General features: G+C 35.9%; 1 protein-coding gene across 1 annotated transcript in view; it reads right to left on the bottom strand.

Annotated features, from left to right (window-relative positions):
* Window positions 1-23,573, bottom strand: part of LOC128071165 (lysine-specific demethylase RSBN1L) — a 61,047-nt gene that overhangs the window by 11,983 nt on the left and 25,491 nt on the right. Inside the window, exons 3-5 of the mRNA XM_052664132.1 lie at window positions 20,472-21,112; window positions 4,689-4,826; window positions 424-566 (exon numbers count right to left, since the gene is read on the bottom strand). Of these exons, the coding sequence (XP_052520092.1) occupies window positions 424-566; window positions 4,689-4,826; window positions 20,472-21,112 (922 nt within the window). The remainder of the gene's footprint in view (window positions 1-423; window positions 567-4,688; window positions 4,827-20,471; window positions 21,113-23,573) is intronic.

The raw sequence follows: 23,573 nt of genomic DNA, 5'->3' as shown, positions 1-23,573 counted from the left end.
TGAGCACAAATGAACCCTAAAATTCTAATGGACTACCACTTGTATTCAATCCAGAGTGCAGATCTAAACATCCGCTTAGATCTTTTTTTATATTCTCCATAGATGTTTTAGTTTTCTTAAAATATTATTTAAATTTGTTTCTGAATATTTATTCAATTTATTCCAATACAGTTTATAATGTCCCTGTTGTGAATCACATTTTTTCCCCATCTGTGGTTACAACATGTCATTTGCCTGCATTGTTCATGTTTGATTTTATTTGATATTTATAAGAAATTATATCAGCATGGATAACCATTTTTGAATTTACATTTCAATTATGCTCTAAACTTTCCCTACTTTCTTCCTCCAACTTTCAACAAATGCATACATACCAATGTACAAACACTCATTCCCAGCAATAAACATTTATATACAACATACCTTTTCCTTTTGAAAGGTGACTTTGGCATGTCAGCCACAGGGATCATCTGTTCTCCCGGGCGCACCCACATGATGGGACCGTCATCACTATCTTTCCGACTCTCTAATTTTAAACTAGATAGTGTCCCCCAGGGCAGTGTACACTAGAGGCAAATAATGACACAGAAATCGATTATTTTTTAAAACGAATCTTCAAATATACATTAAAGACTACTGTGTCCTTCACAAAATTTCATATATACATCTGAATTAGGTACCTGTTTTAAATATATTTCTATATATTCATAAGTTTGCCTTCAAAATATTCTATTTCAGATACATCAAGAGAGTAATTATTCTTGGATGGTTTCCCCCACTTCTCCAATTCTGCCAGAGGTATGATTCACTGTATTCATCATCTGTTACTCTTTCTACCAAATACATGGGTCATATTGTTAAGTAGGAAGTTAGGCATGAGCACAAGGGGTGGCCTGGCTGAAAGGGATAGAAGCTGATCTCTAAAACCCATCCTAGACACACATAGGAGACTGCACAGATATGCTACAAAAATAACCAGAGGCTTTTCCAACTCCTGTACATGCGCACTAGGCCCACAGTGGATACAAAATAACCACAGTGTCTTCCCCAAGTAATCTTAGGCAGTTAGGAGCTCATTAAGGGTTCATAAATATACTACATCTGATTGTAACAGACTGAATTTTGGAAAGATATAAACAACACAGCCTACTGTTATATGACTTGCAATTGTCATTCGGCCTTGCGTGTATGCCCATTTGCATTCCTTTTCATTGACTGGTGGTGAGTACAAACCCTATTTTGCACAGGGCATAACCAAAAGAAAGAAACTAGAAGTATAAAAAGGGGGAAGCCAGATGGAAAACGAAGACTCCTTTGGGGTGGACCTGCTCTCATATTTTGGGGGTGTCTGTCTAATAAAAGATCTGCCTGGTTGAGCTGAACTGAGCTGTAACTTGTCAGTTGTCTCAAACCCTTTACTCAGTCGTTCCAAATTTTTGTTGCGACGAGGCAAGAACCGAGGAAGAAAAATAAACCAACCTGACAATATAATGTTAACAGATTGGCAAAATAAGCAAGTTATCTTCCATGACAATCTATAAAAATGACCAACTGAGTTTTAAAAAATGGATACCTCAAATAAAAGGGGGCTACCTCTTTGAGTAGTTAAAACCTAACAGAACAAAGAGGAAAACTAAATCAAAATTAAAATTTATTCCTGTGTAGTAGTTTCTTGAAGAGGTTGCTGGTCTAAAACCAGGGATTAAAATCTCTGAAAACAGGAGCAACAGAGGAATGACCAAGAGTCACTGTCCACTGAATGGTGAGAAAATGGGTATTTATAAACCATACCCCACTTTTCAAAAGGGGAGGTTGTCAAATTACATCTCTCCAGGAAGAATGCATTTATTTATCTCATTTACTTTTAAAATTAAAATCTGAAATATAAATACTTAAATGATTTTTTATTCTTTATTTCTTAAATTATGAAAGTATAATAACATTTACAGGAGACTTGGAAAATACAGAACAAGTTACATATAGTTCTAGTATATATTATAGTTTTTTAAGTAAATAAATTAAGATTTTTAGTTGTTTCAATACCAAACTCTCAAAAATTAATAAAATGAATAGACAGAAAAGTAGGAGGCTATAGGAGACCTGAAAAGCACCACGAACCAATTCAGCATAATTAAGATTTATAGAATATTCACACAACAACGGGATACAAATCCTATTCAAGTTCCCACAGACTATATAAACCAGGAGAAACTGGAACATATCCCAGGACATAAAACAGTGCAAAAATTTCATCATCTGAAAGGACTGAAATCATACATAATCTGTTCTCTTATCACTGTGGAATTACGTTAGAAATCAATATCAAAAGATGTCTGAAAATAACTCACATATTTTCAAGTACAATGTGACATTTACCAAGAGAAATCTTTGACTTACCATTGGAAAAGCCTCAATAAAGTTAAAAGACTAAAAAGGCACTGCTGCTGCTAAGTCACTTCAGTTGTCTCCGACTCTGTGCGACCCCATAGATGGCAGCTCATCAGGCTCCCTCGTCCCTGGGATTCTCCAGGGAAGAACACTGGAGTGGGTTGTCATTTCCTTCTCCAATGCATGAAAGTGAAAAGTGAAAATGAAGTAGCTCAGTAGCATCCAACTCCTGGCCACTCCATGGACTGCAGCCCACCAGGCTCCTCCGTCCATGGGATTTTCCAGGCAAGAGTACTGGAGTAGGTTGCCATTGCCTTCTCCATAAAAAGGCACAGAGGGTAATATTATAGAAAAAAAAAGCATTTAAGTGAGAAATTAACATCAAAGATACTTTTAAAAACCCATCTATTTGGAAATTAAGCATCCACTTTTAAATGATAGGTGTATCTAAGAAGCCATAACAAGGAAAATTAGAAAATATCTGTAACAGAGTAAAAATGAAAAAAATAATTTTATCAAAATTTGCTGCATGCAGCTGTAGCTGCTCAATACAACTAAATATGATGTGGACTCTTAAAAATAATGCATGAAAACAAATAATGGACACTAGCTTAAAATGTTGTGAAATGTGAACAAAATCTGTACTTTAGTTAAAAAACAAAAACTATCGCATGTTAATTTCCTGTTTTCCAGATGCACATTCGAATTATCTTGGAATTTTTTTGACAAATATAAATACCCAGGTGTTTTCTTTCCCCCTTCTCCAAAGTTCCAAATGTGATTCTAATGAAGCAGCCATATTTAAAAACAATAATATGATGATCTTTAATTTTTATTTAGCTTGTTTCACTTTTTCTATTTCATATTCAGTGCTCCCATTTCAGTTTATGTTTCTAAACTATGTATATATATATATATTTTAGAAAACTTATGAATTTTTGCTTAACTAAAACTTTCATGACGTTTTGGTTCCACTTGTTTGAATAAGTATGAATAGAATGCTAGGCCTAATTTATAGTTACTCAAAACTCTGATATAGTTCCATTTATTCTGGCATCTCGCATTATAGCTAGAAGTCGAGAAAGCTTATTATCTTAGCAACTTTTTTAAAATAAATTTGAAGGAGGCTTGAAACTTCTAATTCAATTCTGAGAATATAAAGGAAATGCTATGTTGTAAAAGAAATGATGGTATTTTTAAAATGCCACTCAAAACAAATGCAGCCAAAATCCATGTCACTAGCTGGGAGAAACAGACAAGGAACCAATGGTTTAAAAGGAAATAAAAGGAAAATGGAGTAGGATGAAAAACGAAAAGATATATATAAACACGTAGACTAGAAAACTGAGTGAGAAGTAAAAAAAAAAAAAAAGAGAGAGATGTTCTACAGAATATGTACCAAGTTTTAGAGATAAACTAATCTTGTCACACTTTGACCTTTTAATTACTGATTAAATAACTGACCTAACTACATAGTTCAGAGATTTTTCTCTCAATAGGACAGTGCTAGCAGCCCATAAGAAGAAATATTTTCTGGAATGCAGGAACTGCTGGGAAAACAAAGAAAAAGGAAGAAAGGGAAGAAAAAATAAAGGAGGAAGGAAAAAAAGGAAGGGAGGAAAGGAAGAAAGAAAACAGAATCCTGCTCAAAATCATTTGAAGAATTTAAAGGGGTCTTAAAGCTGCATTGTTTAAATACCTTATTTTATTGATGAGGACACTGAAGCCCAGAAAGTTTAACTGGTTTGCCCAACCCAGCTAGGATCTCCAAAGCTAAAATACAGTTATACAACTTGCCAGGCCAGTTTTCCACACACCCAAACTGTCACTACCCAGTTGCAAACACTGTGGTAAGCATCTATCCTGTACTTCTTAATCTGCTGCTGCTGCTGCTGCTGCTGCGGCTGCTGCTGCTAAGTCGCTTCAGTCGTGTCCGACTCTGTGCAACCCCAGAGACGGCAGCCCACCAAGGCTCCCCGGTCCCTGGGATTCTCCAGGCAAGAACATTGGCACTCAAGTATATAAAAAGGTGATAAACCAGTGGAACTTACTTTCCTAAAGTGGCAGCTACAGGCAAGTATTATTTTCTGATCTACCACTCACCTTTGCTATTAGAATTAGTACCTGAGAAGTTACACACACAACACAAGAATTACTTCTAGTTTCTCACCTCTTCTTCCCTTCCTGCCAAATCAACTGAAATCAAAAATTTTATAATTCTGAAAAACCCATGATTTCTATCATTTGTAGCATGAAAGTAACACCCACAACTTAGATTGCTTCACATTGTTTTCTCTTACTTTTAAAAATGGTGAATCTTCCAACATGTCAAGGAACTCAGGGAAGTAATCTCCCACTTCTTCATCAACTGCTCCCACCAAGCTGATTTGTCTCATTGGGCCAGCTCTATAAGTACCGTGAGAATATGTTCTTTTCACCTGAAGGATATGGATTTAATTTCATTAAACATAAGACAATTCCTATTACCACTGCATAATCCTAAATTATGTATGCTGTGTCAGATTTTTAAAACAAAATGTGAGGCAAGCAAAATAAAACAAAAACGCCTTTTACCAACAATAAAACAAACAACAACAAAAAATCTGCACAAAATCGAGGTATTTTACCTTCTCTAGCTATTACTACACACTGCTTATGAAAACAGAGTTGAGATAAACAGCATACTTCCTGACAATATAGTTCCTCCTTTCAACACAGTTTATTTGATCTATAATGCCACTGAAATTATATTCAAAAGTTCCTATACCTTTATTTTCCTAAATGGTTCATAACTTTTTGTCAGAATTTTCAAAAACAGACCCTCTGAAAACAGTGCATTTAACCATCATCAGTACTTTGTACGTCAAAAAGGCCACCAGGAATTATGTTCCTTTCTAGATTTCAGCATATTAATCGAAGATTCACTTTATATTTCTCTGATGAAAACCTACTAGTAAGCTAGAGAACCAAAAGTCCTAGGTTCCAAATCTACATTTGCTATCTACCAGTTATGTGGGTAGAAATCAGTTAAATTCCTTCAGTTTTAGTTTCTTTAACTGGAAAGATTGATCTCAGATTTCTAAAGAAAACAATAATTATGTAAAGCCACCTGTACAGTGTGAGCAAATGGTTATCATTCAAATTTAAACCAAAATAAAAGAGGCTATATCTCAAGAATTATTGGTCCCAAATTTCAAAAGTACATCTAAACCTTACAGAGAAACCTCATATGGTAACGCTAGTAAACACGAGTATCCTTAAAGCAAAACAAATTCCTTTCATAAATAAACATCTTCTTCTCTGGATTGGCTTTTGTGGCCACTAACTTTAGGGAAATAACATTGTCTCAGTTTACCTGGGTCTATTCCGGTTTTAAAATGGGAAGTCCCATACACCAGGTAAATCTAGATGGCTAAATTTTCATCACATCAGGGACACAGATTCTAAAATATGTTCAGATCACAAGGTGAATCTCTACAACCGCAGTTGGTAAACACAATATATGTATCAAAGTATCTAAGCCCCCACCTACATCAAAAACAGGACAATAAAAGTTCTATCTTAAGAAAATATTTTACTAAAACACTAGATAATTTTACTTTTTAGAATAATAAGCAAAGCGGTGTTATCAACTATACATTATTTCCTTAATAAGTTCATTTACCAGAATTTCAAAGTTAAGTTTTCATGAACTGCCACAAATTCACTTCTCAGAAACATAAAACCTTACCCAAATTCTTCAAGTTACGAAAAAAAACAAAACAAAAACAAAAAGCTGGGGTCTGTGTCCCCATTTTGTACTCATGGTCTGATCTTTCTCCTGCCTCCCAAAAGTTCCTAGCATCTCCAATACTGAGAGAACTATAAGTGAGTATCTGACTTTACAACAATATTTAGGCTCTAGACGTTTAGATATACTAACAGTACCACAAAAGTAAAATTAATCATTGTTATGCATTTCTGTAATGCAGTCGAACAAAGCTAAAAATATCAACTTAAAATTTAGCAAAATTATCAGGATTGATATCAATTTTGTTAGCTGACTCTGAGATCGTAGCCTCAGTACTGGATCTGCAAATGAGCATGACTTTCTGAGAGACTTGATTAAAATTAAAAGACTTGTATTAAAATTCATAAATATCTCACTGAAATCAAACACCTTTTGTTGTTAAACACAAGTTTACAAGTGCTTTGATATGCATCATTTGATTTACAAGATATATTTGACAGGCAGGATTTCCACTTCACACAAGTGAGTTAATTTTCTGTGCTTCAAACTTCTTTGTCTTTTGTAAACTTCGATAACTGTCTAAGCTATTAACCAGTTCTAACAAAGCCAGAATCCAGTCTTTCCCATCCAGCTGGTTCATTATACTGTATCACAGTATCAACAATGATCAACTTAATGATTTGTGCAGTGACTCAATTATCAACAAATTAACTTGAGGAAGGAGGAATTTCCAGTGAGAGAATCCTTCTGAAACACAACTAAATGTAAGACCTCTTACAAAGAAATGGGTACTTTTAACATACTTTTAAAACAAAAGTCAAATGAATGGATGGTCTGCTGGACTCTTTTCTTTCCAAGAGATTATATGTAAGAATACACACATTCAGACTTGGAATGCACATTAGACCATTCAGGTATGACCTAAATCAAATCCCTTCTGTTTCTACAGTGAAAGTGAGAAATAGATTTAAGGGACTAGATCTGACAGAGTGCCTGATGAATTATGGACAGATGTTCATGACATTGTACAGGAGACAGGAATCAAGACCATCCCCAAGAAAAAGAAATGCAAAAGAGCAAAATGGCTGTCTGAGGAGGCCTTGCAAATACCTGTGAAAAGAAGAGAAGCAAAAGGCAAAGGAGAAAAGGAAAGATATAAGCATCTGAATGCAGAGTTCCAAAGAATAGCAAAGAGAGATAAGAAAGCCTTCCTCAGTGATCAGTGAAAAGAAAGAGAGGAAAACAATAAAATGGGAAAGACTAGAGAACTCTTGAAGAAAATTTGATACCAAGGGAACATTTCATGCAAAGATGGGCTCAATAAAGGACTTTTTTTTGTAACTCAAGAAATGGTATGGACGTAACAGAAGCAGAAGATATTAAGAAGAGGTGACAAGAATACACAGAAGAACTGTACAAAAGAGCTTCATGACCCAGATAATCACGATGGTGTGATCACTCACCTAGAGCCAGAAATCCTGGAACATGAAGTCAAGTGGGCCTTAGGAAGCATCACTACAAACAAAGATAGTGGAGGAGATAGAATTCCAGTTGAGCTATTTCAAATCCTAAAAAATGATGCTGTGAAAGTGCTGCACTCAGTATGCCAGCAAATTTGGAAAACTCGGCAGTGGCCACATAACTGGAAAAGGTCAGTTTTCATTCCAATCCCAAAGAAAGACAATACCAAAGAATGCTCAAACTACTGCACAATTGCACTCATCTCACACACTGGTAAAGTAATGCTCAAAATTCTCCAAGCCAGGCCTCAACAATACATGAGCCAAGAACTTCTAGATGTTCAAGCTGGTTTTAGAAAAGGCAGAGGAACCAGAGATCAAATGGCCAACATCCAGTGAATCATCGAAAAAGCAAAAGAGTTCTAGGAAAACATCTATTTCTGCTTTATTGACTATGCCAAAGCCTTCACTGTGTGGATCACAATAAACTCTGGAAGATTCTAAAAGAGATGGGAATACCAGACCACCTGACCTGCCTCTTGAGAAATCTGTATGCAGATCAGGAAGGAACAGTTAGAACTGGACATGAAACAGCAGACTGGTTCCAAATAGGAAAAGGAGTACGTCAAGGCTGTATATTGTCACCCTGCTTATTTAACTTATATGCAGAGTACATCATGAGAAACATTGGGCTGGAGGAAGCACAAGCTGGAATCAAGATTGCCGGGAGAAATATCAATAACCTCAGATATGCAGATGACACCACCCTTATGGCAGAAAGTAAAGAAGAACTAAAGAGCCGCTTGATGAGAGTGAAAGAGGAGAGTGAAAAAGTTGACTTAAAACTCAACATTCAGAAAACGGAAGATCATGTCATCTGGTCCCATCACTTCATGGGAAATAGATGGGGAAACAGTGGAAACAGTGACAGACTTTATTTTGGGGGCTCCAAAATCACTGCAGATGGTGATTGCAGCCATGAAATTAAAATATCCTTCCTCCTTGGAAGAAAAGTTATGACCAACCTAGACAGCACTTTAAAAAGCAGAGACATTACTTTGCCAACAAAGGTCTGTCTAGTCAAGGCTATGGTTTTTCCAGTGGTCCTGTATGGATGTGAGAGTTGGACTATAAAGAAAGCTGAGTGCCAAAGAATTGATGTTTTTGAACTGTGGTGTTGGAGAAGATTCTTGAGAGTCCCTTGGACTGCAAGGAGATCCAACCAGTCCATCCCAAAGAGATCAGTCCTGAGTGTTCATTGCAAAGACTGATGTTGAAGCTGAAACTCCAATACTTTGGCCACCTGAAACAAAGAGCTGACTCATTTGAAAAGACCCTGATGTTGGGAAAGATTGAAGGCAGGAGGAGAAGGGGACGACAGAGGAAGAGATGGTTGGATAGCATCACCGACTCAATGGACATGAGTTTGAGTAAACTCCTGAAGCTGGTGATGGACAGGGAGGCCTGGGGTGGTCGCAGAGTCGGACATGACTGAGTGACTGAACTGAACTGACACACATTCAAAAGACATACCAATAAAGAAAGAATGCTCTTTAATACTAGGAGACATTTAGGAGTCAATCTTCTCTGAGAAAATATTAATCTAAAATGATTACAGTTTATTTAATAGGTAAAAATAGGCCAAACTATACATGAAATAATTCATTTCTCTAACTGAAATAGACTTTGGAGTTCTACCAAATGGTTTCCATGCAATTCAAGTAACTACTTTCATTCTAAAACATAAAAAAAAGAACCTACTATAACATTATTTAACTATAGAGGAGGATAAATACTGTTAATAATTAGAAAAACAGAGCTACTATTAATAAGTTTAACATTCAGCCCTCTTTGAATAAAATTTCTGTGTTTAAATGTTAAGTAAAAACATGCAACATTTAGTAACAGCAAGAATGGGTAAAGCTTCTTTGGTGATAATATTAAAGATATATTTTATAACTTAAGTACTTTGATTTATCCAGATGTTGCTATTTTAGATTGGAATGATTATTTCACTGACTGAAGAAAACATTACTGACCTAGCTATCTCATTTCATTCAAATTTCCACTTTTACATTAATTTCCAAGTTTACATATGTTGTTCTTTGTTTAAAAGTAAAATAAAATGAAACACCTGTCTAAATTAGTACAGACCTAAATGTTAAAAACTTTAACACAATAGATTAAAACAAATTTGATTTTTCCTCCTTTCCTCTGTTTGACACCCTTAAAACAACACTATATTTGTTGATGATTTTTTGGTCTGTCCTATTAAAATTCATAAATATTTCAAAGAATATATGGAAAAAACTAAATTTTAAAGAATAAAGTAAATACAGACTCTACATGTTGGCTTATAATGTTAAATATGGTACGTGAATCTTCATAGTTCTTGTCATCTCATGGCAAAATACATATATATGTAAAATTCATTTACACATATAATTTGCTAAAATAAAAGCACAAGTCCGTTCCTTTTTCACCAAAATGTGCTAAAACTGTAAAATACATTTTGTTTGTCCACTACTAAAACCACAGATAAGTAATTCTCTGGTGATCCAGTGGTTAGACTCCACGATCTCTCACTGCCAAGGGTCCAGGTTCAGGCCCTGATAGGGGAACCAAGATCCCTTAAGTGAAACAGTTCACAGCAAAACCAAACAAACAAAAAGCAATCCACACATATATTCCACTAAAAAGTATGGTCTCTATATAAAGTACACATACTTAGCTATAGGGTTTAAAACAAAAAAGAATTTTCTTCTAAACATTGATTCTCCAAATATTAAAGATAATAATCTGATGATTCAATAGAATGGATATAAATATATTTAAATTTAAAACTAAATTTTAAAGATTAAATTCATCACAATCTTAGCTTGAGAAAGTAATCTGCATTTTAAAATACAGTGTAACTCAATTAAAAAATGGCCAGACCTGAACTTCCAAAAAATATATATAGATGGCCAACAGGCACAAGAAAAGATGTTTAACATCACTAATCATCAGGGAAATGCAAATTAAAACTACAGTGAAACATCACTTCACACCTGTCAAAAGGGCTATCATCAAAAAGACCAAAAATAACAAATGTTGGAGAGGATGTGAAGAAAAAGGAACCTTTGTACACTGTTAATGTGAATGTAAATTGGTGTAGCCACTGTGGAAAACAGCAGAGGTTCCTCAAAAAACTAGCAATTTCCTTCATGGGTATATATTCAAAAAAAAATGAAAATGCTAATTCAAAAAAATAAATGCATCCCAAGGTTCAAAGCAGCATTATTTATAACAGCCAAGATATGGATGCAACCCAAGTGTCCAACAATAGATGAATGGGTAACAAAGACATGGTGTGTGTGTGTATATATACACACATACAAAGACACACACACACACACAGTGGAATGATATTCAGCTATACAAAAGAATGCATTTTTTTTCTATTTGCAACAACATGGATAGACTTGAGTGATATTACTAAGTAAAATAAGTCAGAGAAAGATAAATACTATGTATGTTATTAATTATATAAGGATAAATACTATGTATGTTATTAGTTATATAAGGAATCTAAAACATTAATGAATGTAACAAAAAAGAAACAGACTCACAGATATAGAAAACTAGTGGTTACCTGTGGGAAGAGGGGTGGGGGGGAGGGGGATGAGCAAGACTGAGGCAGGGAGTTAAGTACAAGCTACTATGTATAAAATAAATAAGCTACAAGGGAATAATGCACACCATGTGGAATATAGACAGTATTTTATAAGAGCTTTAAAATGGAGTATAATCTAAAGAAACTGTGAAGCACTGTTTTGTCACTTGAAACTAAGAATAATATAAATCAACTATAACCCAATTAGGGGCTTCCTAGGTGGCACTAGTGGTAAAGAAGCCACCTGCTAATGCAGGAGACATTAAAAGATACGAGTTCAATCCCTGGGTCAGGAAAATCCCTTGAAGGAGGGCATGGCAACTCACTCCAGTATTCTTGCCTGGAGAATCCCATGGACAGAGAAGCCTGACAGGCTACAGTCCACAGGGTCACAAACAGTCAGACACAACTGAAGTGACTTAGCATGCATGCACACCCCCAATTAAACAAACACACTGTAATGTAACTTTTAATTATATACCACTTAATACATATCATTTAATTCCTTCCTGGAGAAGGAAATGGCAACCCACTCCAGTACTCTTGCCTGGAAAATACTATGGACAGAGGAGCCTGATAGGCTACATACAGTCCATGGGTTCAGATCGCAAAGAGTCGCACACGACTGAGCAACTTCATATTAACATAACTTTTAATACTAAGTGGGTAAAGAATCTGCCTACAGAGCAGAAGACACAGGTTCAATCCCTGGGTTGGAAAGATCCCCTGGAGGGGGAAATGGCAACTCACTCTAATGTTCTTGTGGCTTCCCTGGTGGCTCAGAATAATAAAGAATTATTATTGGTAAAGAATCTGTAATTTGCTATTGGTAAAGAATTACCAATTATTAATGGTAAAAAACTTGCACCGCAGGAGACCCAGAGTTTTATTACTGGGTCGGGAAGATCCCCTGGAGAAGGGCATGGCATCTCACTCCAGTATTCTTGCCTGGAGAATTCCAGAGACAGAGGGGCCTGGCGGGCTACAGTCCACGGGGTCTCAAGGAGTGGGACATGACTGGGCAAGTAACACTATCACTTTCTAGATTAATAACCCAATACTTCAAACATACACTAAATTTGAACAATTAATGTTTCAAACAGGGAAAACTACACATATTCAAATTCAAAACATACATACTTCTTGATGAAACCAGATATAAGAATATAATCACATACTTCTCACAAAAAAAAATAGTATGCTTTGATTTACATGACATCTGCAATAATGAAATATTATACAGCAAATAATTAAGTTTCCTCTGTAGCATGGAACAAAAAGAAATCTACAATAATCATTAGAAAAAAAGTCTCAATTATCCAAAAATAATTTATCCAACAATTACAATTCAAGAGCAGTGGGATGAGAAAACGAAAAAGGTAAGAGCTGAAAGAATATCTAAATAATTAAAATAAATGTCACAAAGGCCACGATTCATATGAGGATACTCTTCTTACATATATGTTTCTACACTTGGCATAATTCCAGTTAATATCAAAAATCTTAAAGGATAAGAAACCACAATTACAAGGGAAAGGAGTGGCAAGAGGTATGAACAACTGCAGCTGCCCTAGCTCATCGAAATTATAACACCATAATGACAAATCTAGATGGAAAAACATGAATTTTGTTAAATATGCTCAGTCATGAAATTAAGAGACACTTGCTCCTTGGAAGAAAATGACAAGCCTAGACAGCATATTAAAAAGCAGGAATAAAAAAATAAAAAGCAGAGACATCACTTTGCTGACAAAGGTCCCCACAGTCAAAGCCATGGTTTTTCCAGTAGTCATGTACGGATGTGGGAGTTGGACCATAAAGAAGGCTGAGTGCCAAAGAATGGACACTTTTGGATTGTGGTGCTGGAGAAGACTCTTGAGAGTCCCTTGGACAGCAAGGAGATCAAACCAGTCAATCCTAAAGGAAATCAACCCTGAATATTCATTGGAAGGACTGATGCTTCAAAGTATTGAAGCTCCAAAGTATTGAAGCTGATGTGAAGAGCCGACTGATTGGAAAAGACCCTGATGCTGGAAAAGACTGAAGGCAGGAGGTGAAGGGGGCCACAGGATGAGATCGTTGGATGACATCACTGACTCAGAGAGTCTGGGCAAGCTCTGGGAGACAGTGAAGGACAGAGAAGCCTGGCATGCTGCAGTCCATAGGGTCTCAAAGAGTCAGACTCAACTCAGTGACTGAACAACAACAACAATCCTCAGTCAAAAGGTTATCTTCAATAAAATCTTGGTCCTTAAAACCGTATGCTTCCATTATTCAAAAAAACCACTTACCTGGAAATACATCGTGATGACACTTTGCATAAGATCACTGTATTTGCTTCAGTAAACAATGAAATTATTAGTTTTCTGATGCAGTTAAAAAATTGAAAATATCAACATACATCACTGCATTAAAACATACCCTATATGCTTCCTTAAAAGGTATACCTTAAAAGGTATATATATTCCTTAAAAGGTATACCTCTCAGAAGACAACATAATAAAAGGCAGAAAGGATATTCTTATATTTGTAAAAGCTATCAACAGATGTAACATTTTTAACCTAAACCTCCCCTAGAGTCCTCCACTCCACAAAAAACCTACCACCATCATGACTACACTTTCATATTTCCCTTTATTCACTCCATTTATTCTCTATAAATGTTATGAAGGGGAGTAAGGGGAATGGGAGAGGAGGAAATAGAAGACTTTTCGTAGCCACTGTCAGTAATTGTCAACAACATAATCTCAGTTTCGGTTAATGGGAAAGGGACTGTTCAATTAGATTATGTTTAAACTAAAAGCCTATTCATTATTCCTCACATAATCTTTAAAAACAAAAACAAAAAACACATCTGGCTTGCTATAGAAGAAAAAAGTAGCCTTTATGACAGGAAATGCATTGCCAAAAATATACTGCTTTCTCTTATTTTAGTTATAAAAATTGCTGCAACAAGGGAAGCAAATTGGACATATGTAATTTAAAAAACCACTAGGAATGACTCACTTGAAATAATGCTGTTTCCCAAAATGTGCTCCCTGATATGCCAGTCCCTGAAGAGAAGGTTCTATAGTCCAGTAAGTTTGGAAAGCTCTTCTGGTTGGGAGGTTCACCACACACTATTAAACGCTATAAAGGCTGTGAGAAGACTCAAAATAAATAAACATTTCGCCCAGCATAAGACAAACTGTTTTGATTTCAAAATCTGTTTTTCTTATTTACCTGTTTTCTTTAAGTGTGCCTATCAACATCCCAAGATATTAAAAATTCCACCGAATACTTTATAGTATACAGTATGTGCTTAGTCGCTCAGTTGTGTATGACTCTTCGCAACCCTTTGGACTGGAGCCCGCGAGGCTACCTGTCCATGGGATTCTCCAGGCAAGAACACTGGAGTGCACTGTCATTTCCTTCTCCAGGGGATAGTATATATTATAGTTAACTCATGCTAAATAGAGAAGATATTATAGATGCTTCTAGCAAGTATCATCATCAATCCAGAAAAAAAAAATACAAACAAGAGGATAGTTACTACAGTAAAAACAAACAAAAAAAAATGTGGAAATGAGAGCAGAAGAAGCTACTGGTTCAATTCTGGTGAATTAAAAAAAAAAAAAAGTCGAGCTCACCACGGCAATCCAAGCATCTAACAAAAATAAATGTGCCACAAGGGGGAGCTATTCCCCATCATATCTAGTATATCCTTCCAAAGTAAAACATGTACCAGGTAATAACATTTAATCAATATTTTATTTCAAAAATATCCTTATAACTAAAGTAAGAATAAAACTGTTATTCTTTATTATTTAAATTAGTACAATAAAGGAAAAAGTCTCCGTTCTCAATTCAAACATCTGATACCTGCCACCTGCTGCAGCAGATCAGGTCAAACACTTAAGCTGTATATGTCAAGCACAACTGGTCAAAATGAAAAGTCAGTACAAACGAAGGCAATGGTCAAAGATGCCATGCTGAATCATTTTCATTGGCCTAGCACGATGAATGAATGACCCCAGATGAATCCAATAACTGTTAGTTTTCTCCCCTCATTTTGCAGAGCCAAGGCTAAGATTCAAATCAGATTTAATAACTGTTGACTTCCAGATGTCCAAGCTGGTTTTAGGATAGGCAGAGGAACCAGAGATCAAATTGCCAACATCTGCTGGATCATCAAAAAACCAAGAGAGTTCCAGAAGAACATCTATTTCTGCTTTATCAACTATGCCAAAGCCTTTGACTGTGGGGATCACAATAAATTGTGGAAAATTCTGAAAGAGATGGGAATACCAGACCACCTGACGTGCCTCTTGAGAAACCTGTATGCAGGTCAGGAAGCAACAGTTAGAACTGGATATGGAACAACAGATTGGTTCCAAATAGGAAAAGGAGTACGTCAAGGCTGTATATTGTCCCCTGTATATTTAACTTATATGCAGAGTACATCATGAGAAACGCTGGGCTGGAAGAAGCACAAGCTGGAATCAAGATTGCCGGGAGAAATATCAATAACCTCAGATATGCAGATGACACCACCCTTATGGCAGAAAGTGAAGAAGAACTAAAGTGAAAAGAGGAGAGTGAAAAAGTTGGCTTAACGCTCAACATTCAGAAAACTAAGATCAGGTCATCCAGTCCCATCACTTCATGGCAAATAGATAGGGTAACAGGGGAAACAGTGACAGACTTTATTTTGTAGGCTCCAAAATCACTGCAGATGGTGACTGCAGCCACGAAATTAAAAGATGCTTGCTCCTTGGAAGAAAAGTTATGACCAACCTAGATAGCATATTAAAAAGCAGAGACATTACTTTGCCAACAAAGGTCTGTCTACTCAAGCTATGGTTTTTCCAGTAGTCATGTATGGATGTGAGAGTTGGACTATAAAGAAGCTGAGCGCCGAAGAATTGATGCTTTGGACTGTGGTGTTGGAGATGACTCTTGAGAGTCCCTTGGACTGCGAAGAGATCCATCCAGCCCATTCTAAAGGAAATCGGTCATGAGTGTTCACTGGAAGGACTGATGCTGAAGCTGAAACTCCAATACGTCGGCCACCTGATGCGAAGAGCTGACTCATTTGAAAAGACCCTGATGCTGTGAAAGATTGAAGGCGAGAGGAGAAGGGGATGATATGAGATGGTTGGATGGCATCACTGACTCAATGGACATGAGTTTGAGTAAACTCCGGGAGCTGGTGATGGACAAGGAAGCCTGGTATGCTACAGTCCATGGGGTTGCAAAGAGTTGGACATGACTGAGCAACTGAACTGAACTCGCTATTAAAATATTGGTAGATTTAATCATGAGTTAACACTTGCTGTAAGTTATCTGTCTGCAGTAACTCAGAACCAGGTTTCAGTCAGTTCAGTTCAGTCACTCAGTCATGTCCAACTCTCTACGACCCCATGAATCACAGCATGCCAGGCCTCCCTGTCCATCACCATCTTCCGGAGTTCACTCAAACTCATGTCCATTGAGTCGGTGATGCCATCCAGCCATCTCATCCTCTGTCGTCCCCTTCTCCTCCTGCCCAGAACCAGGTTTGAGGGAGGGAAAAAGGTGACTGGAGGATAACTGCCCCAGTTTTCATATTCTCACAGTAGCAAGTTCTTACTACGGCATTTGGAATGCACACTGATTAAATACTGTGTGTCAAGACAGAAATCTCAATTATTCCTTGACAGATAAAAATATTGTCTTACTTGCCTTTCTGTTCTCCTACCATGAAAGACAAGAGAATGTTAAATGCCCAAATGACTATTTGACCAAAATAGAGATGGTAGACCAAGACAGATGTGAAAAAGTGAAAGTGTTAGCCACTCAGTCGTGTCTCACTCTTTGTGACCCCACAGACTGTAGCCCTCCAGGCTACTCACCGTTGAATTCTCCAGTCAAGAATACTGGAGTAGGCAGCCATTCCCTTCTTTAGGGGATCTTTTTGACCCAGGCATCAAACCCGGGTCCTCCTGCATTGCAGGCAGATTCTCTACTGCCTGAGACACAAGGGAAGCCCGAGAGAAATGTGGATGACTGCACATGGCCAAAATCTCTTCCCAAGCATGTAACTCACTTCTGAGCAACGTGACTGTGCCACTCCCACTATCAAGAAGGGAATCTGGGTTTGGCCTCATGACTTCCTTTGGCCAGTGGGACATTAAAGCAAACACAAAACAAGCAGAGACTCACTCTTTCTGCTCTATAAATTCTGCAGCTAACACCATGGGTACAAGCCCAAGTTAACTTGCAAGAAGATGAGAAAAACGCGATCATTACCCCAACTGACACTGCATCAAACCACCAGACATATAAGCAAGATCTCCTAAGAACAACTGATCTGAAAACCACAAGACATGAATGAAGCTATCCAGCCACCAGTCAAGCTGACAGAGACTTTCCAGAGAGGCCAACAAATTGTGAGGAATACCTTTAAGCCACTTAGTTTTGAGGCTTTTTGATTTGATCTGTGGCAAAATATCTGATATAGATAGGTTACAAGCTTTCCCAAAAAATCCATTTTTATTCTCAAACAGAATTTTATCGTAAGGTTTGACTGATATTATATCACTAACCTCAGAGTCACAACATCAGAAAAACGACATAACCTATAAGACAATACATAATTCCACCATATTTTCAAATTTTTCAGGCAATCTGCAGGGATATAGATGAAGATGAAAAACAGAATTATACAAGTAAAAAGAATTCCAAAATCATTGACCAAAGAACAGGATGTCTTGTGCCTTGATCCGTTTTGGCAGTGCCGTGTATCTGTGTGTGTACACAGATATACACTGATACATACACCAAAAAAATCTTTAAATTAACATGATTCAAGGATAAAGGCTAAACAGATATAAAAATGAAGTTCTGTGAAAACTACAGAGTAATATTACAAAGATAAACCTTATCACTATAAAGATCATAGAAATAGCTACATCTTACTTATATTGTCATCGTTTAGTGTCTACAGATATAGGGCAAATGATTTTGGCTGCTCTGATTTTCATTAAACAAATATTCAGAAAACTAGTCTGCAGAAAACAACTTCCTCAGTCTTCTAAGCTCTTAAAAAAACAAAGAATCTGGTTTGGAGAAACATCAAATGAGCAGCTCAGGAAAGCTTTTCGCTAGATACTCTTTCTGACACCATGGGAATGGCTGGATCTGGAGGACCATGGGGTAAAGGCACACGGACCTTGCACAGGCAATTTCCTGCCACCACATCGAAAGCTAAAGAGGGAAAAGCAGTCCCTGTAGCTAGCGAATCACACAGATACAGGGCCAGAGACACAACCGGTAACAAAGGATGCAGCTGTATGTGGTATCCAAGAACTCTAACAGGTAATGGCAATCAGGGTAGGTGGCTCTACAAGGACTTCAGACTCACTACCTAGTCACACACCGGCCTGATTAACAAGTCCCAGCAAAATATTGTATTTAACAACATAAGTATGGTTTCGTGTTGTATGTATTACACAAGTTAGGATGAAAATGCTTATCATTTAATAAATATCAAGTAATAAAAATTAATACTTCCTAACCTTAAAATCTATCTTAAAAGCAAATAAACGTATTGTGACATTTAAAAGATGACTGAAATAACTTGCACTGTATGGCAATAGAAAGTTTATGATACAGTGGAAACAAATTACACTGGAAGCCAAAAGGTCTACCATAAAACCTAGCACTTAGCAGACATAAAATAAATGAAAAACAAATCAATGATCTAATACCAAAGGTTTCTGGGCAATTATTTCTTCTCTGTCCTCATTGCTAAAATTAAATGGTAACGGAGATTAAATGGGTTATTACATATAAAGTACTTAAAACAGTTCCTGGTAGTCAACAGGCAATACTCAATAAATAGCAGACACTAGTACTAGATGCCAGTCTACTAACCATTCTGAAATTTATAAAATGACAGAGCAAGTGCCCAATGCTCTACAGCTCCCTTTCAGCTCCAAAAAATATTTAAACTCAAATTCTCCCACAGTTAGTAGCCCCCCCAACACACACATATTAAAATGTTAAATATAAGCACATTATCCAGACTTCAATATATGATAGAATACACACCAAACATACTGTTTGGGGTGGGGAGGTGGGTATGTGTGGGTGTGACTGAATGTCCAGACTATCATTTAAAGTGGAAACTATAACATGAACAGATATTAAACAAACACAAAAAAAGATACACACTCAAAATAAGGAAAAAGGTCCTCCTGGGTGAAGGTTAAGGAGACGGTGTTCTACTTCTGGCACTGCTGCCAACCGTAAAACCTGAAATGACTCCTGTCTGTGCTTGTTTAACTTGACAAAGATTGGGACAGAGGATCACTAAGATCTCTCCGAAACTTTCTTCACTTTCTTTCCTCTTTTCAAACCAGAATATCAATTATTACTTAGAATACCAGAAACTTTAGCACAGATAAACATGAAAATTGCTGATCTTCGGCCTAAGCAGTCTCTGATCTGAGAATGAATAATAATGCACCAGCCTTCAGATGGGCCTACATTCACTTCTAAAAGCCAGTGGACTGGATTCTGCCTCTGCTTTCTAAAATAATGCATATTCAGGAATTCTCTGGCAGTCCAATGGTTAGCATTCCATTCTTTCACTGTTCAGTCCTAGTCAGGGAACTAAGATCCCACAAGTTGCATGATGCAGCCAAAATAAATAAATTAATTTAAAATAATGTATATTCTACAATGAGAAGGGTAGGAAATAGAAATTAGCTCAATATATGCACTGATATGCTCATATTCTCACATAATCACATATTTAACTAATGATTCCTTTGTACCACAATATATTGAATATCCAACATTTATTTAGCACCTTCCATATGATGAATCCAATGCTAAGCACTTTTAAAGCACTATTTCATAAAGCAAGAAGACAATTTTAAGTGATGTTCAGGCAATAGAACTATTGTATGGACTGGAATAATAAATAGGTAAACTCATTTCACTCCCAAAATAAATCCAAGGAATAAAGGACAACAGAATCTTAATTATTTCACTATCTTTAAGAAAAGACAGACAAATAGAAGCTGAAATTTAAACTCTAGTGTTCACATCAAGAGAGTAATTTATTTTTAATATCCCCGAGAGGTTTCATTATATCCTTACCTTTTTTTATTGCAAACCTGTAAGAAAATGATGATCAAAGAACATAATAAACTTGTCTAAAACATATAATTTAAAGTTTAAAAAAAACCACACAACTAAAACCTCTTACCTGAGCATGAAAATTGGACATAGTCGTTGTCTCTATATCCTTCTTTCCCAATATCTCCATTTTCACTGGTGAATTGGGAAAATTAAATGAAAAGTAGTCTAAAAAATCAGGTAAATAAGTAGCTGCCCCATGAACAATACCCATTACATAGAAAGCTGCAGAGTTCTCATTTTCACTGAACACCAGATCCACAAACTCTTCTGCAAACCTCTCCATCTCCACAGGAGACAGATGGGAGAGTTCATTGCTGTAGGCATGGATAACTGATGCACCTCCGTTAGGCTGGTGCTCAATATGAATGAGCTGTTTGAACTGCAAAGTGTCCAGCCTTCTGAGGTTGTTCTGAACCCGTGGCTCCTTTAATGAGACAAATGGAAACTCACTGTTTTCTGGAATTTTGGAATCATAACTCTTGGTATCCAAACTCTTTCCACTGTAATCCTTTATGTTATCATTTAGGATACCTCTGGCTTCTTGATCTTCAACATCAGACAGCAATCCTGAGCAGATAGTTTGAATAGATTTGCTATACATTTTTGGACGCTTCCGTTTTTCATTCTCTTTGTGTTTCTTTTTCTTTTTCTTCTTTACCTTCTTAATTTGTAAGTCTTCTACACTTGTTTTTGGTTTCTCCTTCCCACCTGTGGGGAAAATTTTATTTGAAAGTACTCATTTTAGTTTCTTTAAATATCATGCTTCAGGAACTGTTTTATAACAAATAAGCAAAGTTTACACAAAATGAAGTTTATATTTGGGACTTGTTTTACGCAGTATTGATAATCATAATTTAGTCAGACTCTTTCCCTCTCTCCACACACATAGGCACACATACACGAAGAGGAAGGCTTAAGACAGTTATGCTTACAGTGAGTGGTACCATTCTAACATGAAGTAGATGCTCAATCAGTATTTAATGAAGTAATGAAATTAATGTTTTAGAAATCATAAGTCTTCAAATTTTAAATAAAAATCAGAAATGGAAAGCTGAACAAAAGCCAATGTGAACAATGAATGCCCTGCATTTAGGACATGAGACATTTCCCATTGATATGTATCTTTTTTACTTTAAGTTCTTAAAAATTACATACAGGTGTCAAGATTTACAAATCAGCAAAGGAGAAAAACACTTGCACAGTATATGAGCAACGAACACAGAAATTCCTTAGCTCTTTACCATACTTCCTTCTCCGTAAACTACTCTTTAATCTAAAACGGGCTATTCTAGATCTACTAGAGTCTACAAAATTCCCAGTGAAAACCCAGCAAGATACCATAAGAGATGACAAAATCAGAATAATTTCTCATGTCCTAAGTACAAATGATATCCATGTACTGGTAAAGAGAAAAATTAAAGAAAAGAAAAAGAAATGGGTCAATAATAAGTTTATATATTAATGAACCTCTGTAACCAAAGGTAAGTAGACACTAGGCTCAAAAATTTAGAAATCCAAAGAATAAAAGATTAATCTACAGTGGCTATACAGCTATAGAATCTAAGTGTACATATTAAATATAATATTATCGCAGTATATTTCTAGACAGTAAAAAACACAGAAAAGAACAAATATCCTCACAAGAAAATATTATGGTTCCTAAGACAAAATAAAAAAGTTACTAAGATGACAATTGAGAAAAAAAAAGGATTTACTGTTTCCGTCTGTTATTTCACTTTTAAAGATACCCAGTCATGAATTAAATCTTCACAACCTGCTTCCTTCTCTAAATTTTTCAGTCTTCACATACCTCTAGTATTCTTTTCTGTCTCTGGTGAATGAGATGTCCTGCCTACTTTCCAAAAACAAGTCCCTCTCACCAACTCCCAAACTCTTGCTTAAAGTTCTCTCCTCTTCCTTTGACCATCAAACTTCTCATAAAGAACCACTATATCCACCAACGTCTTATCTTCATTACATGACTATTTCTATCCTTTAAAATTCTGGGTCTGTTTCCAGTCTACTCAAACTTACCATCCCAGATTGTTCAAATATCAAATCCAATGATATTCTCTCAAATCATTTTTCCTGATCTCTCCAAGGTTCTATGTAATTACCCACCTCATCCTTGATTATTTTTAACTTCCATGATACTACTATGCCTTAGCTTCTGATCTAAAAGCCTCATGACTAACTCTCCTCCTTAATGCTAGAGCCATAACACTAATTCTGTAAGTTTTATATATTGTTTTGATCATGTTCATCCCTTGATTCAACTGTTTTCAAGGGTTCAGTCAGTTTTTCACCATATCCTAACCTTGAAACAAAAAGCATAAAAATTCTCTCAAGTTCACAGCAATTCTTAAAAATGGAAAGTTTAATGTTAATAATTAACCATCTCTTCTGAAAATTCATGAGTATGAAATGAAGGCCAAACTGGTATCACTGTGAAAAGCAAAATGAAAAATATGATAACATTATTGATTGCACAAGTTTGCAAATTCATAAAATGCAAAGTGTTAATTTTCTCAAGAGTCTACATGTAAGTAAGTTAAAAATATACTAACAAATTCATACTTGCTACCCAGGTATAAATGATCAAAACATCAGATTCAGTTAATATCGTAGGAACAAAATTAGTAATAAAAAGTTAAAATAGGGAGTTAATCAAAATGAAAGATAAAAAGAAGTTTATATATGTAAGTGAAATCCAAATGAGTCAAGGAAAAAAGACAGTAGTGAATTAGAAAAGAACTTAAAAAAAATAAAATCAATAATGAAAAAAAAACAGAACTTAAAACAGTTTAATTGTTCTAGGTATAATTAATAACTAAACTGGAAATAAATGTAAAATTGCACAAATTAAATAGCTTGCCAATACGAGCAGAATTTCATTTGAATGAAAATATATTACATTTATACCTAATACATTTTTTAAAAGACAGAAAATATTCAGAATACATGTTATATTAAAACAGGTATAATAGTTCATTTCTGTTGTAGTATGATAGTCAGAAACTGAGAAACACTAGCTAATAACAAATTAGTCAAAAGATTATTATACTGAAAATCAAATAATTAAACTTACATGACAAATTATAATTAAATATTAAAGTGAGCACCATGAGCAGAAGAGAGTTAACACAAAATGCCTGAGAGTGCTATCCTT

Source organism: Budorcas taxicolor, unplaced genomic scaffold (assembly GCF_023091745.1).
Source record: "Budorcas taxicolor isolate Tak-1 unplaced genomic scaffold, Takin1.1 scaffold244, whole genome shotgun sequence".
NCBI classification, from domain to species: domain Eukaryota; kingdom Metazoa; phylum Chordata; class Mammalia; order Artiodactyla; family Bovidae; genus Budorcas; species Budorcas taxicolor.
This window is presented reverse-complemented; position numbering and strand designations above follow the sequence as displayed.